The sequence below is a fragment of the Physeter macrocephalus genome, chromosome 20 (assembly GCF_002837175.3).
Source record: "Physeter macrocephalus isolate SW-GA chromosome 20, ASM283717v5, whole genome shotgun sequence".
NCBI lineage: Eukaryota > Metazoa > Chordata > Mammalia > Artiodactyla > Physeteridae > Physeter > Physeter macrocephalus.
The window spans coordinates 75130519-75146191 of NC_041233.1; the positions used below are offsets into that span (position 1 = coordinate 75130519).

Here is a 15673-nt window from a genome sequence, read left to right on the forward strand (position 1 = left end):
GGGCATTGCTGAAAACACTGACCACGTTTCTGCAGGGGCCTTGACCTTGTACTCAGAACCAAGAAATCCTTAGGATGTAAAGATTCCGTCATGAATGCAATTACTAAGGCACATCCATGCTGCCTGTGATTCAGTCTTTTTCTATAGAATCCAGGTATCCCAAGACAAAGGGCATAAGCACGTGTCTGTCCTACTCTGTACCAGTGCAGTCATCCCTCTGCATACCTAGAGAATGATTCCAGGACCCCCGTGGATATGCAAATCCAAGGATGCTCAAGTCCCTTATATGAAATGGTGTAGTATTTGCATATAACCTACACACATTCTCCCATATATTTTAAATCATCTCTAGATTACTTATAATACCTAATACAACATAAATGTTATGTAAATAGTCGCCTGTGCATAGCAAAATTTAAGTTCTGCTTTTGGGGACTTTCTGGAATTTTTTTCCTGAATATTTTCGATTCGCAGTTGGTTGAATCTGCAGATGCAGAAGACGCAGATGTGGAGGGCCTGCTGTGTTGTGCTGTTACCCTTGACCTGGAGCAGGAGGAGACAGGCAATGCACATTTACTATTGCTTCAAGTTTATTATCAGGGAAACTTTTCCGGCTGTGGCTAGGACCAGGGCTGTGTGGGTTGGCGGAGACTTTCTGGTATGGATGTATCTTTGTCAGATGTCAGGATTTAAATATCAATCCCTCGTGATGTTGAGAGCCCTTTATTTCATCTTCCAATGAGCGTGTCCTACACTGGACCACGGCTCTGTCTGAAAGCTAGCTACTGAACATCACTGCACTGTTCTGATCTTGGTGATACCTTGGAGAGGTGCTGGGGTCAGGTCTTTCTCAGCCAGAGTGTTTCTCCTGCAATGAATGGTCTTAGACTCTGGATACTTTCATAAAATTCTTCAAGGAGGAGATTAAATCACAGTAGTAACCAGGTACCTACTGCATTAGTTTCCTATTGCTGCTGTGATACATGGCCACAAAATTCATGGCTTAAGACAATACAAATTTATTTTCTTACAGTTCTGTAGGTAAAACATCTCACATCGGTCTCAGTGGGCTAAAATCAGTAGGGCTGTGTTCCTTTCCGGAAGCCCTAGGGAAAAATCTATCTTCCTGCTTTTCCAGCTTCTAGAGGCTGCCCACATTTATTGTCTTGGGGTGCCCATCCTCCCTCTGCAAAGACGGCAACACAGCATCTTCAAATCTCTCTCTGACTCTGCTTCCACTATCAGTTCTTTTTTTCTCTGACTCTCTTCTTCCTCCCCCTTTTGCTATTACACTGGGCCCACCCGGATAATCCAGGATAATCTCCCTATTTTATGGTCAGATGATTAGCAACCTTAATTCCCCTTTGCCCTATAAATTAATATACTCACGGACATCTTTGTGGACATCCTTGAGGAGGGCATCATTCTCCTGGCCACACCAGTAGGTTTCAAAGCATAGTGGTACCTTCCTGCGTCATGAAGGATATTCCTTCGGCAACTGGGGAGGGGCTATTTCACTTGAAAGGGATGTTATCTCAGAATCACGTTAGCTCTTTGCCCAATTGGAACGCTCAAGCTTAGGAGGTGGTGAGTGGAGCATGTTTTTTTTGTTTTTTTTTTTTACCGTAAGTGGGTATGACCTCGGATCAGGGCACAAGGGCACAGAAGACTGGGCCTTCCAATTCTCAGGTCACGAACAGCTGACGGTATACATTTGAACAAATTAGCCTATTTGAGTGTCAGTTATCACATTAGTGAAATAGGCACTTTAATACTAACCCCCTGAGCCCATGATAAGCATGTGAAGGAGGAATCTATTTAAATTTCCATCAGAAATGTGATTCTTAGAAGCATGGTGTTTTTAAAAATACAGTATTTTAGGGCTTCCCTGGTGGCGCAGTGGTTGCGCGTCCGCCTGCCGATGCAGGGGAACCGGGTTCGCGCCCCGGTCTGGGAGGATCCCACATGCCGCGGAGCGGCTGGGCCCGTGAGCCATGGCCGCTGGGCCTGCGCGTCCGGAGCCTGTGCTCCGCAACGGGAGAGGCCGACGGGAGAGGCCACAACAGAGGGAGGCCCGCATACCACAAAAAAAAAAAAAACAAAAAAAACAGTATTTTAGTGGAAGGCAATAAAAGTCTACTTCTTTATTCTACAGAGAATTCCCATTTGGGGACATCGAGCCTCGGGCATCTGTTTCTTTAAGAGGAGGAAATGAAGCCTTGAGTCATTTGTGAGTCTCTTACCCTTTGGTCCCAGAGGATATAAAACACAGCAATGCTTTCTTGACACTAAACTTAAAATAGGAAGCCTGGCGCCCACGTATAGCCACAGGCTCTTCTCCATTGCGGCCTAGACGCAGAAATTTCCAGAGAAAAGGTGATACGTTTCACTGGTGCGGGCAGGTAAGCGCCACTCTGGGGGTGAGGTCTATGTTAGCGAAGGAGTTGATCTGGGGTCCTATGACGAAAAACAAAAACAAAAAAACGAAATCCACAACGCACAAATAGAAACACACATGCTTCCCGGAAATATGGCGGCGGGAAGGGGTTTGGATTTAGCCTCTGCCCATTTTAGAGGGCACATCAGCCCAGGAGAAGGCATAGGCAACAGGTTTTGCAAACTGTAGAGCGCAGTGCGCTCTAAGGCTCCGTGGTTAAGCAGCGTTAGGACTAGGCAGGTGAAGAAAGAAGGGCCAGAATTTGGCTCCCGGAACCAACGAGCCACCACATCATCCCCAGCTTCTTTCTGAGGCTCCGGAGGCCAGCGGGCCGGCATTCCCCTCCTCCCCTCCGCCTCCACACCCCACCTCGCCCCGGGCTCGGCGGAGGCGGAGGAAGCGCGCGTGGACCGCAGAGTTGGGGCACCGGCCTGTACTTGGCCTTCTCAGTGGTTCACACGCCGGTGCCTTCCCCGCGTTGCCATGAGTAGTGGAAAGCGCCGTGGAAAAACTAAGAGCTGTAGCAAGTTGTCATGACTCAGAGACTCCTGGAGGAAGTCTGCAGCGCATTCCCGAGCAGCGGCCGGGCCGCGCGCCCGTCTGTCCGACTGTCTCTCTGTCCCCTGCGCGCTCGGCGGCCGCGGGGCGAGTGGGCGCGCCGCCGCGTGGGCCCCTCGGTGGCTTGGGCGCGCCGCGACCGGCCCCGCGCATTCCTGGCCCGGGAGGAGAGCGCGGCGGGCGCCCTGCGCGAGCAGCTGGCTGAGCGCTGGCCGGCCGGGAGCGCCGAGAGCTGGGGGAGGAGCCTGGCCCGGCCGCCGCCGCCGCTCTCCCACTCATTGGCCTTTTGTGCTGCAACTTTGCCCGAGCCCTTCGGGGAGCCGCGCCGCCCCGCGCCCGCCCCGCGCCGTCGCCGCGGGAAAGTTTGCGTCCCCGGCCGGGCCGGGCCGTGGAGACTCCGCGCGCCGCGCCGCCGCCGGGCTCGGAAACCTCAGCCTCTCGGGGGCTCTTGGGCAGTTGCGTCCCCGAAGGAAGGCGGCTCCGTGCGGGCCATCAGCGATCGCCCCCGACTGGTAAGTGCGCCGCGGCCAAGGGCGGGCGGGAGGGCGAGCGCCCGGAGTCGGGGTGGAGACCCGCGTCCCCAGGACCTTGGCAGCCAGACAAAGGCGTGCTAGAAGTAGCCGAAGCTCATTTCATCTTTCCCCAACGGGGACTGGCTAAGGGGAGGAAAGTGGCTGAACACACATGTGTGTCACTTGCTGGCAGAGGAGAGTGTCTGCGGGGGAGCCGGCGGGGCCCGCGGCTTCTTCCCGGGAAGCTCGTTCCGTCGGGTGAGGCGGGTCGAGATCCGCGCCCGAGGTCGGGGCGCATGCCCGAGGCTGGGATCCCGCTCACGGCGGAGGTCCCCTCCCGCGGTTGGGGTTCGTGCGGGTGGCCCGGGTCCCCGGCCGCCTCCCGGCTCCGCGCTATCCCCGCTGGGGTCCTTGCGGGCTGGTGTGGTCCCACCCGGTAGCGCGGGGGCTCCCCCGGCGGGCCACAGCGGCGCGTGGATTAGCCCTAAAACTCTGCACTGGACTTCTTCCGAGTTTGGGACTTTTAAATTCTCGAATAGTTACGTCAGCGGGGCTAGTGCACTTCAGGGCTCGGGCGCACCACGTGACCAGCCCATGATTTTTTTTTTTTTTTTTTTTTTTTTTTTTTTTTTTTTTTTCCACCCCCTTGGCGTCCTTGGCTCCCGCGGCCTCGGGGCCGTGTCTTCCCCTGCCTTCGGACGTCCTGGAAATGCGACTTCAAAAGTAGTGATTCACTGCACGGCCTCAGAGCGCTTTCTGCAGCAAGCTGTTGCATGTTGTTCCTGCAAAGTTTGTTGTCCTCCTCGGTGCTTGTCTTTTCTTAAATGGCATCGTCATCAGCGTGATATTATTATTGTTGTTATCTTTTGCCTCTGTCAAATGCTAGGACAGGAAAATGTGGCAGTGGGTTGAGATACAAGTGAAATAGACATTGTGAGAAAAATGTGTCTCCAAGGTGGACTGGGGGGATGGAAATAAAAGCTGAGCCTAGGGAAGGGTAGCCAGGGTGTTTGGTTGGTGCCGGAGTGTGTGTGTGCGTGCATGTGTACACATGTCTGTCCCAAGCCTTTTCTATCACGGTACATGGAAAAGCAGGGGTTCTAGTGCAATTTCCTATCTGTTTTATGCCAGAGGAAGGTTCAGCTCTGTTATTAGGTGGAGAACTTCTTACTTCTCTAGGATTCCCTATTGAGGCCACATTTCAAAAACTGTTTCCATTGTATTTAGAAATGACTTTGTCTGGGGCCTTGTCCTGAGGCTGGGTTTCATCTGTGGTTTTTATCCATGGTTTTCATCCATCCAGATTCACTTATATATTTCAAAGTTAGTCTTCACTAGTGTTTTTAGGGGGTCCATTTGGACAATTGATGGAACTCAGAGGAAGGATTTGGTTGGGAATTGGGGAGTGAGTTACCTCTTAGAATGTTCGGTTTTCCTGTTCTGAGGTCGAGCTGGGAGCTCCTCCAGAGAATGGGGCCAGTTGTGCTGGGCAGGTGAGTGGAAGGGAGTGGATTCCCACGGGGCTTCTCATAGGCTGTTCCTGGGGCTTGGGCATTCTCTTCAGAGGAGAGTTGAAGCAGGAAATAGGTCAGGGACTGCCCTCCTTGTGCAGACACCACAGCCAGCTCTCAGCTAACCAGAGCCTCTTCTTTGGCTCTTACAGTGTCACTGGCCCCTCATCAAAAGTTAACTTCCCAAGTCTCAGGGAGGCCAGCACCATAGAGTACAACCCATACATAGGCCTTACTGCTTATGGAGCCAGCGCACCCCTCCTGGTCCCCTCTGGGAGAGCGAGACAGAATTGGCCTCTGGTCCCTCTGTTCGCCTGCATCCCTTTTGTCTCTCTGAGCTTGGACACTTAGAATATTTTAGCTGGAAGGAAACTTAAAGATCAAGATTTCATTTTACAGATGTGAAAAGGGAGACTCAGAGAAGTCCAGGGTCTTGGTCAGGGTCACATGTGAAGGTGGGACTCAAACCCAGGACCCCAGACACCTGGCCTGGCAGCTAAGTCCTGCAGCCTCTTTGGTTTCACGCTTTGTACCGTGGTTATTTACATTTGTCGTTTCTATGGAGACAGACAGTGCTTCCCGGAAGGCTTGTCTAATTTATGGTACCACTGCACAAGTGTGACGAGGGGCCAGGGGGTCGGGGTAAATAAGTAAGACCACCCCTGCTCTCAGGGAGGGGTGTGTGTGTGTGTGTGTGTGTGTGTGTGTGTGTGTGTGTGTGTGTGTGTGTGTGTGTGAGAGAGAGATACCTGAACGGACACACACTGGGCAAACTTTGTGGTGAGGATAGTGCCCCAGGAGGGGATGTGTGCATATGCATGAGGATGTTTGGTCGTCCCAGGGACCAGAGTGGGCAATATCTAGTACGGGCCAGGGATGCTATGCATGGGACAGTCCTGTCCAACCAAGAACCGCTTCACCCCAAATGCCAATAGCGCCCCCTGTAGAGGACACTGCAAGGGTTTGAGGAGATGGGAGAGACCAGTTCTAATTGGGAAGGTGAGAGACGGGGGTCTATGGGCTCACTAGACCCCAGCCTTCAGGTTCGAATGAGGCTGGGAGAGACTGAGGGTATGGTCAAGAGCCGTGTGTGTGTGTGTGTGTGTGTGTGTGTGTGTGTGTGTGTGTGTGTGTTCTCCTGGGACTCAGTTCCACAGCCAAAAGCAGATGGTTCTTGAATTAACTATGGTTTGAGTTGAGTAAGCCCTGGCACCTTTTGCATAACCAGGAGAAGGTTTAGGAAGCTGGTGGTGGTGTCCCTGACTAGTCTTGATAGGAGAAGCAAATCTAAGGAGAAGGACTGGGTACCCTGGTCTCTCCCGCTGTGACCTGTGGCCACGGCGCGCGAAATCTGTCCCGGAGGCTGGGCTTTGTCTCCCTCGCCCCCACTGAGGTCACAGTCCTTTGTTCACAACCTCAATAACCATTTCCACAGCAACTCACCGTGATGACAAAACAGGCCAAGGATTATGAAATCATTCCAGAGAAAGGAAGCCATGAAAAAGAAGAGCTGGGGAAACAAGTTTGTAGGGAAGTGCCTCTAAAAATAGAGTAGAGGGCAGGCGAAATTCTCGGGGGACTACAGAGCCATGACCTGTGATGGGGCTTTCATTTCAGATACATTGGGTATCAGCTGCGTCCCCCTCCCTTTCCTGTCTGGTCCACTCTGGTGTATGGTTTCAGTCTGTCATTTAGCAAATGTATTCAGGCTACCACTTAAAAGAAAGCAAAGTTCCCAAGACTGTTTTTCCGTGGCTTGGAGAAAGGCAGTCTAGAGAGAGCTCCAAATTCAGAGACAGAGATTTTGTATTAGAATCCCTGCCCCTCTCTTACCAGCTCTGTGACCTTGAACAAGTCACTAACGGTCTCTGTGAATCATGATTTCCATTTCATTAACAGTGGGGGTAGTCACGGTGCCCGCCTGGCTCACAGAGCTGTAGGGGCGAGTGAAATCATGTGTATGAAAATACTTGGCAAACTGTGAAGTGCAGTGCAAATAGAAAGTCTTGCTAATACTTTTCACTTTGTTATGATTAAAAAAGGATTTAATTAGCGGAGGTAGATTTCCTAACACCTCCTGTAGCTTATTTTTGTTGTTATTATTTTTAATTGGAAACAAGGAGATGTGCTAGTCGATGCAGATCTCTTTTATTTGGAAGCTGGTTATCTAGGTTTCCTTTCTGTCCATCTTCCCTTGCTTTGTCACCCTCCCTTTTAATTGCTTATTTATACTTTCCCCAGAAAACAAGTAAAAATAAAAGAATAGGAAATGCATGTCAGTTCCTCTTACAGAGAGCAAATCTGGTGAAAAACTGGAAAGAGAAAGCAGTTGCTTCACTGGCTCCTATGCAGGATTGGCTATTTAGAGTCCTAATTCCTCTCACTGCCTGGTTGCGTCCAGTGGGTCCCCTGAGGTCCAGAGCTGTCCGGGTGGGTGTCTGTGTCATCGAGAGCATACGGTTCCTGGCCAGCATCCTCAGGTTTAAGCTCCTGAGGGCACAGGGTTGGTTTCCTATCATGACGTTTCCCCAGTGCGGACCCATTCCAAAGAGGCGATAAGAAGATGGGTCATGTACACATCAGGAGCCTCTTTTCCCTCCTTCTTTTATGGTCAGGACGCCCCTGCCTCCAACCCTCAGGCTTCCCCTGGCTGCCTGCTCTCCAGCGCCTGCTTCACAGGAAACAGGAGAAGGTCCAGTGTTCCCTTGCAAACCTTGACCGCGGCTCGTTCACCTTGCGAGTTACCTGGCCCAGGAACCTGCGTTCCACGGCTCCCTGCTTCCAGCTCCCAGGTTGTCTTGTGCTCAGCCATGTGCTAGGGTCTCTCTTCCAGTGTCGACAAGACCCTGCCTCATTTCCCCGGCATCCTCGTGACTAGTGCCGTGCTGAGTAGGACGCCTGTCCAGCGGTTCCTTCTTGGGTCAGTGACTGTCTGCTTTGGCTTCTCTCTGGAAACGGCGGGTACAAGCCTTTGCTCCACGCATGAGGTCTAGACCTCTCGTTGCATTCCGTGGGTAGGGAGAGCTTACGGAGGTAATTTTGCTACTTGTGTAGTTTTGGAATCAGGGAAAATCTGTGACCATTTATAAGATATGGAGAACTCCAAGAGGTTTTTTTTTAAAAAAGAACACTAAACTTTTGCCTTGTCTGTACTTCAGGCATTTGTTCAGGCCTCAGCTTGATTATGAGCTGAGTTGCCTGCTCTCAGTTCAGAAAAGCTAGAGAAGCTGGCTCTGGCCTGAATTAAGTGGCAGCTAGACAGCTCTGGTGGCAGCAGCAGTTAACATCTTTCTGCCCTTGCTACTTTCCTTGCATCCATGCGTTCAACTAATATTTATCGGACACCTACTGTTTGTTGAGGACCCATTGTGAGATCGACACTATGCTTGACATCTATGTTTTGCTCTTATTTCTTTTAATAATCTTTCCAAGTTATTCAATTTGTCCCCACTTTATAGGTTCAGAAACTGAGGCTCAAAGTGGTTAATGAACTTGCCTAGGACTACAAAAAGCTAGCAAATGGCAAAGCTGGCTTCAAGCTCACATCTGCGCGTCTCCAGAGCTGTGCTGTCTGTACTATACTCACTGCCCTGCTCGCCCACCCAGTGGATGACTCAGTTGGATTTCTGTGCCCAGGGTTCTGCTGAAGTCGAGGCACCTGTGGGTTCCATGCACTGGCTCTCGGGAGAAGTAGGCAGCCTTGGCTGAGGTCTTGACCCCAAGGTGCGGGCCTATTCAGCAGGCATACCCCTTGGCTTCGTGCCCTCTGACCAGGGGGGCAACTACGTCGTCACTTACCTGACCATGTAGCTTCTCCCAGCACCTGGATGGGTTTATTTCTTTGTCTTTTGAAAAGAACAGTGACTACCGTCTCCCTGCCTTGTCCTCCTAGAATAACTTCCTCCCCTTTGAGCTTTGCATAAACCCCAGTCCTTGAGTTCATTAACCCTGAGAGGTACGGGAGCGGCAGTCCGCTTTTAAGGGGTGCGTAAGTTGTGTATGAGAGGGGGGTTCCCCCTCTGCGCCCCCTCCCCGTCACCAGGTCTCCCAGGGAGCTGGTTACCCCCGCCTCCCATCTGTAAGTCCTAACCAGGAACCTGGCCCCTGGCCAAGGTGCCAGGCCAGCTGGGGCTGGGCCGCAGTGGACACTGCCCAGAGCCTCCTCCAAGATGTCCTTTTCCAGCCGGCCCAGGGGGCTGTGCCTCTAGAGCCTCAGGGTTTTCAGATCAGAAAATCAGTGGCCTGGAAGGGACCCTGGAGACCCAACAGTTCAAACCCTCATTTTATGGAGGACGTGCCTTCAGCCTGGGTGGGGAAGGGTCTTGCCCGGCTCCCCCGGGTTAGAGCCGTGCCAGCGCCCCCATGGACTGCTCACATGCTTTCGTGGGGAGGCGGAGCCCGCTGGGCTGCTTTGCATATCACTCTCTTCATTCTGCATGCTTGAGAGAGACGCTGCTTGAGACCAGGGTCCTGTTGGCCTGAGGTTTGCGGTCGGAGCAGCCGGATGGAGCTCAGCTCAGCGTGGCCTTGGGTAGTGACTTCTCCATCCAGGGGCTCCATTTGCTCTTCCTGAAATGGGCTGTCACTTTGCTCACAGTGACGAAGGGCCTGCACGGTGCCTGGCACACAGTAGGTGCTCGTAAACCTTCGTTCCCGTTGCTGTTGCCACCTGTACTCATCCCTGTTCTATGACCCCGGACGGCGTGCACACCTGAGGGAGCACACCTGGGCCGGGGCGGCGGGGGGAGGGGCACGTGTACTTTGAAGAGGCGCGTTCAGTGTGTTCCGTTGGGGAAAACAGCACACCCTGTTTTGTTTTGTGTTACTGACGCCATCATTTGTGGAGCATTTCCGTGTGCCAGGCCCTTTGCCAGTTTACATGACCGGTCTCAGTGAACCCTCCCCACGCCCTTTCCAGACAGGATGGCCCTTGCCCTCCCTGACAGATGGGGGAGCTGGGCTCTGAGGAGATCTTCCACAAGGTTGCACAGCTCTTTACTGCGGGAGTGGTGTCGAGACTCTGGCCTCCTGTCACCGGCTCCATCCTGCCTCTCGGGGGAGAGCGTGGTGATGATGCAGGTTCTATCTCGGAATGCTGAGGGGGCACCTGGAAGGGATGCGCACACGTGCGCCACGAGATCCCGCGCCTTGGCTCTGGCTTCTCACCTTTGCCAGCTGGGTCGCGCCCAGCTCCTAACCAGCCAGCAGCTCCCAAGATGGAGATCTCAGAGGATGCCATTTTGGTCATTTATGACAGGTTTTGCTTTTCTTAAAATAAAAAGAGGACTGAGCCAGTGTGAGCAGCGCTGGGCTGTCTTTCGGCTGTGTTGGTGAGAGCTTCACCTGCATTTTCCAAAGTGTGGTGGCCAGCTCTCGGGGGGCCTGGCCTGAGCCTGGGGGCTGCCTGGCTATGGTGAGTTATCTATTACTCATTCTGTTAGCAAAAAGTTCAAGCAGCACATCAAAACCGCAGATTCACTGGGGTTATTCCTTAGAATGATGTACCTTTATTTAATTTGAACAACTGACTTCACTGAAAGTTAAGTATAAAGTAAATGATAGTACAGAGGGTCTAAGGTACTGTACGTGAAACGTGCAGTTATTAACGCGCCTTTCCAACCAATCAGATGCTTGAAACCCAAATCATCTTTGACCGTTCCCCATTTCGCTTCCCTCCCTCTTCACGATGTGTTGGGTGGACATCGTGAAGCTCGACGCACAACCGGCCCTGGCTTCTCTGCAGCTGCTGGGATTCCGTCCCGCATCGCCTGGCCCTGCCCCGGCTCCCCCGTCTTCATTTCCTCTCCCCTCCTATTATTCTCTACTCCGCATAAGGGCTATCTCCCAGATATTCTGCTGCCTCCCTGCTTGTAAATCCCTGAGGCTCCCCATCCCTTGGAAAGCAACCAGTTCCTGGCCTGACATTTGAGGCCTTCTGCGAGCTGGCTGGGGCCCCGGCTGCCCCGGTGAATGGCCCACAGGCCCCTATTCAATGCTGTTTCCGTCTCGACCCCACTCTGTCCTCCAGAACCCAGACCGAACTCTGCAGGTGCTGGGGAGAGGCTGCCTGCATGCCTTTACTCAGGAGTGGTTTTGTTCTTTTCTTCCTGAAATAATTTCCAACTTACAGAAAAGTTGCGAGAGTAGTACAAGGAACTTCCCTACTTTGCCCAAATTCCTGAATTATTGCCATTTTACCTCGTGTGCTGTCATCCCCTCTTTATATGTGTACATATGGATGGAGACACATATATATATCCATCATCATCACTATTTTTCTGAATCATTTGAGAGCAAGTTGCAAACACGAAGGTGTCCCCATCCAAACCAACACTCCAGTGATCATTTCCCCCAAGCAAGGCCCCTCTCCAGCACAACGCCATCCAGCCATCCAGTTGGGAAATCAATATGATATGTCATGGCATCAGCCAGTCTTCAGAACCCATTCGAATTCATCCACACCGTCCCTTTTCCTACAGACCCAGGGTCCAGCCCAAAGGCACGTGTCACACTCAAGTGTGCCCGCAGACTCTCCTTCAGTCTGGAAGAACTCCTCCGTCTCTTGCTGTCTTTCTTGACCTTTCAGAGTACAGCTCTTTCATTCTGGGACAATCCCTCAACCCGTGTCTCCTCAACCAGACTCTGGCTGTCGTTTGGGGCAGGGATCCCATAGAAGTGACATAGGGTGAGGACCATCCACCACCAGGGACGTAATCTTGGTCAACACCTGGCCACGTCGGTGCCCACCGGGTTTCTCCACCTTTAAGTCATCATTTCCCCCTTTGTAATCTATCAGTGTCTGGTGGGAAGGTACTCCAAGACCACACCACTGCCCTTCACTTCTTTAAACCTCCGTCCACCTCCCTTAGTGTCCTTCGACGGCTCCTGCCGGAATTCACCACCACTCTGATGGTTTTTAAATGGCGGATTTTCAGTTTTCATCGCTTCTTCTACATTTACCAGTTGACATTGTACTGTAAAGAGGAACTTTCCCTCCCCCCCATTTATGTATTTGTTCGTGTTTTTATATCTATATGGACTTGTGGATTATTACTTTACTCAATGGATTTTAATGTTACTATCTGTATTTTTTTTTGATGTCCAAATAGTCCCAGATGTGGCCAGTGGCAGCCTCTTTGAGTGGTTCTGATGTCCTTTTGACATGACCCCTTTCAGCAGACATAGCTGGGAAATAGGTGTGTGTAATGTGTACACACACAGACACACACACACACAGACACACACACACACACACACACACACACACACACACACACACACACACCCCTCTCTGTCTATAGCTAGTGTTTATCTGATATGTCTGATTGCAGCCCAGCCCTGAGAGTTCTTTCAAGCCTCATCACCTTTGTATATTCTGTGCAAGTCTTCCCTGACTGTGAGAACCTGCTCCCTTTATCCTTGATGTGGTTATTTTTCTGCTAATCTCCCAGTGGGTAACAGTTTCCTTAAGACACCAGTCTCCTCCTCTGTGCCGTTGTGGCCCCGTCCCTTCTCCTGTACCCCTTCCTTCCTTGCCCTGTCCAAGGGAAGGGAAGCGAAGCCTAGTGGCTTTCCACCCAAACCATCAGGGAGAGAGGGAGGGAGAAGCATTTTTAATCTGGAAAGCCCTCTGCACATGTCTGTCTGTTGAAGCACTTGACTTGCTTCATCCCCTCACAGGCCCTTCCCAGATCACCCCGGCCTGAAAGGAGCCCATTTTTCTGCGGCAGCTTGTTTTTCTATTACCACCCTTCACAGCTTTCCTTGAGTTAGACTTTCACCTTTCCTTGCTCTCCATCAGCCTGTCCACCCTGAAGCGTGGGATCCCCATCTTTTTAAAACTACTTTATTGAGGTGTGATTGACATATAAAAAGCTGTACGTATTTAATGTATACAATTCGATGAGTTTGAGGATAAGTATACACCTGTGAAACCAGCACCACCATCAAGGCCATAAACATATCCATCACCTCCCAAAGTTTCCTCCCACCCCATTACTATTACTGTTATTATTAATTTGATCCTGATTTAATTTATCTTGGTGCTGGCCACAGAGCTCTTGCTGTGCACAGGTCTTATGTGTAGAACTGAAGGTGTTGGCTTTTTAGACTAGAATGTGAATGTCTTCCTCTTTGAAGCAGAGCCCTCTCTGCCTCAGCCTCTGAAGGAAGGTGACTCATGGCCCTTTGGAGAAGCATTTGTTGATACAAGCTTCCCTCTCTGACATTCCAGTGGAAAATCAACCCTTTGCTGGCCTGACTAAATTTATAGTGGGTTGGCCCCAGCAGCTGGTGGCAGCAGCTGGTGGTTAAAATCTCTGACAGATTCTTTTTTTTTCCTCTCTGAAAAATATTTCAGTCACTCTAGTCCCAGCACCACAGAATTTGGAAGCCATTTATAGCCTCTTACAGCTGGTCTGAGAGGAATTCCCCTATGTCCCCAGAAGTCGGCTCTCCCCTGTCCTCAGCCATCTGGAGCTCGACCAGATCCCTGCGAAGTAAGACAGAAAGATCCTGGGGCTGATTGTACAGTGTGAATTTGACAGTTTTTTTCTTTTAACAATTTCACATGGTTCAATTTAATATATGTGTATCCACACATATATGTATATGTAAAAATTATTAAAATTATGTCATATGGGAGGTTTATAAACCTCCCATATGACATAATATGGGAGGTTTATCCAGCCTATTAACTCTTGATTTACACACTATTCTAACACCCGTAGTCTGTAGTACATTAGAAGCAGAGAACTGGAAGGCATAAAGTAAAAAAGAGTCAGGTGAGTTGGAAGCAGACGTGCTGGCTCACAGCCTGCGAGGGAGGGACCAGACTGTGTTTGCAGAGTCCTTGAGATCGTGCCGTCCAGGGCCTTCCCTTTTAAAGACAGAAAAGTTCAGCTCAGAGGAGTCACCTGGCTGAGATCCCAAGGTGGGGCTGGTCCAGAATCCAGCCCTCTTGCCTTCGTGTACAATTGTTGTTTTAGTGCCATAGCATACCTCCTCACTTATATCATAGTCGCTCAAGATGCTGATCATGTGTCATTGACAAAACGTTTAGTTATGTTCAGGATTCTCTGTTCAAAAAAAAACCAAGGAAGTGTCTAACATGCTTTGAAAATTAATTCCATCCCAAAGAGTTAAAATTAAAATGCCATCCCGTAGAATATGCGAGCAGGTACTGTTATCTAAAAAATTCTCCACCAGGACCTTATTTTCCCCACGGGTGCCTATTGAGTGAGACATGGCTGGGTTTCTGTCCTGAGATGAGGCTGACAAGCCTGGGTCCTCCCTGGGGGAACGTGTGAGCGTAAAAGTGGGGGAAAGACGGCGTTGCTCTGCTTGTCCCGTCTCTTGAAACTTTCACTGAGCTATGAATTGAAGTTGCTCCCTGGCGCTCAAAATTTTCCTTAAAAATCCTTTCTTATTTCCTTTGCTTATAAAAGCAGTACGTGTTCCGAATAGAACTAGAAAATAGAGATAAATTCAACGAAGAAGAAAAAAACACTCATAACTTTACTACGGAAAGAATTACCATTAATACCCTGGCGTTCATGCGCTCTGTTGCTTGCTTCCTATGTGGGTGTTTATACATACATGCGTGTGTACACATATACACACATGTATATATCGATACACACGTGCACATAAAATCTGGATCATGCTGCCAATAGTTTTTTAACCTCTTTTCAGTTAATAATGGATCCTTTACCTCTGGATACATGGAGAGCTACCTTCCTTTTTTTATTTTTTCATTTATTTTTTAATTATTTACTTTTTTACCTTCTTTTTAAAAATGGTTGCAAATGGGTCCGTTCTGTGGACATGCTTTACCCTGATTAACTGTCCCCTAGTGTTGGACACTTTGGTTGTTTCCATTTGCTTTTGCTGTTGTGGTCACAGCTATGGTCAGCATCTTTGCTCACGCCCTTAATCATCTCCTTAGAATAAATTCTTGGAAGTAGAATGGCTGTGTCAAAGAAAACAAAGTCTTTTACAGCTTTCCATGTGTGCTGCCAGAACTCCTGGGCCACATTTTTCCGCTCAGGTTTTATGACTTTAGAAAGTCGATATTGCCTGTGGTTTAGGATTCTCCAAATCGTGATCCAGCAGAGACACCCAGAGTCCCTGCCGGCCTCCTCCTCCAGGCTCGCCCCTTCCTTCACTTCACGCTGTGCCCATTTCTCTCTGGCTCCTTGGGTGTGGTCATTACAGGGCTCCAGGGCCACGTTCTGGGGGATTTGGGATAGTGGGTGGGAACCCTGGAGGAAAAAGGAAGCATCACAAGATCCATGGGAATAAATAGAAAGGTGTGGGCACAAACGTGTGCTAGTCCAGTCATATTTAGAGCATAGTTTTGGGAAGGTCACCCTGGGCCTCCCTGCCTGTCTTTCGTCTCAATGCCAAGGGCAGCACTTTGTGGCTCAGCATTTGATAGAGGCTTTGGGCTGATTCTTCAGCTTAGGATCGAGTCCCAGTCCCTCGACCTGGCCTTGTGATCTGGTTCCTGTCCACCTGTCCCCTTCCTGGTTGTCTTGATCTGCGTTCCAGCTACAGGGGCCTTTCTGCATTCCTCCAGAATGCCAGTCTCCTTCCTTGTGACTTTTATTTATTTATTTATTTTTTTTTTTTTTGCGGTACGCGGGCCTCTCATC

At 50.4% G+C, this 15673-nt stretch overlaps 1 protein-coding gene across 1 annotated transcript in view; it reads left to right on the forward strand.

Annotated features, from left to right (window-relative positions):
* Positions 1 to 2060: 2060 nt before the first annotated feature.
* The window catches only part of LOC114484609 (uncharacterized), an 18098-nt gene continuing 4485 nt past the window's right edge, over positions 2061 to 15673 (forward strand). The window contains exon 1 of the mRNA XM_055081193.1: positions 2061 to 3507. Within this exon, the coding sequence (XP_054937168.1) occupies positions 2971 to 3507 (537 nt within the window). The 5' untranslated portion in view covers positions 2061 to 2970. The remainder of the gene's footprint in view (positions 3508 to 15673) is intronic.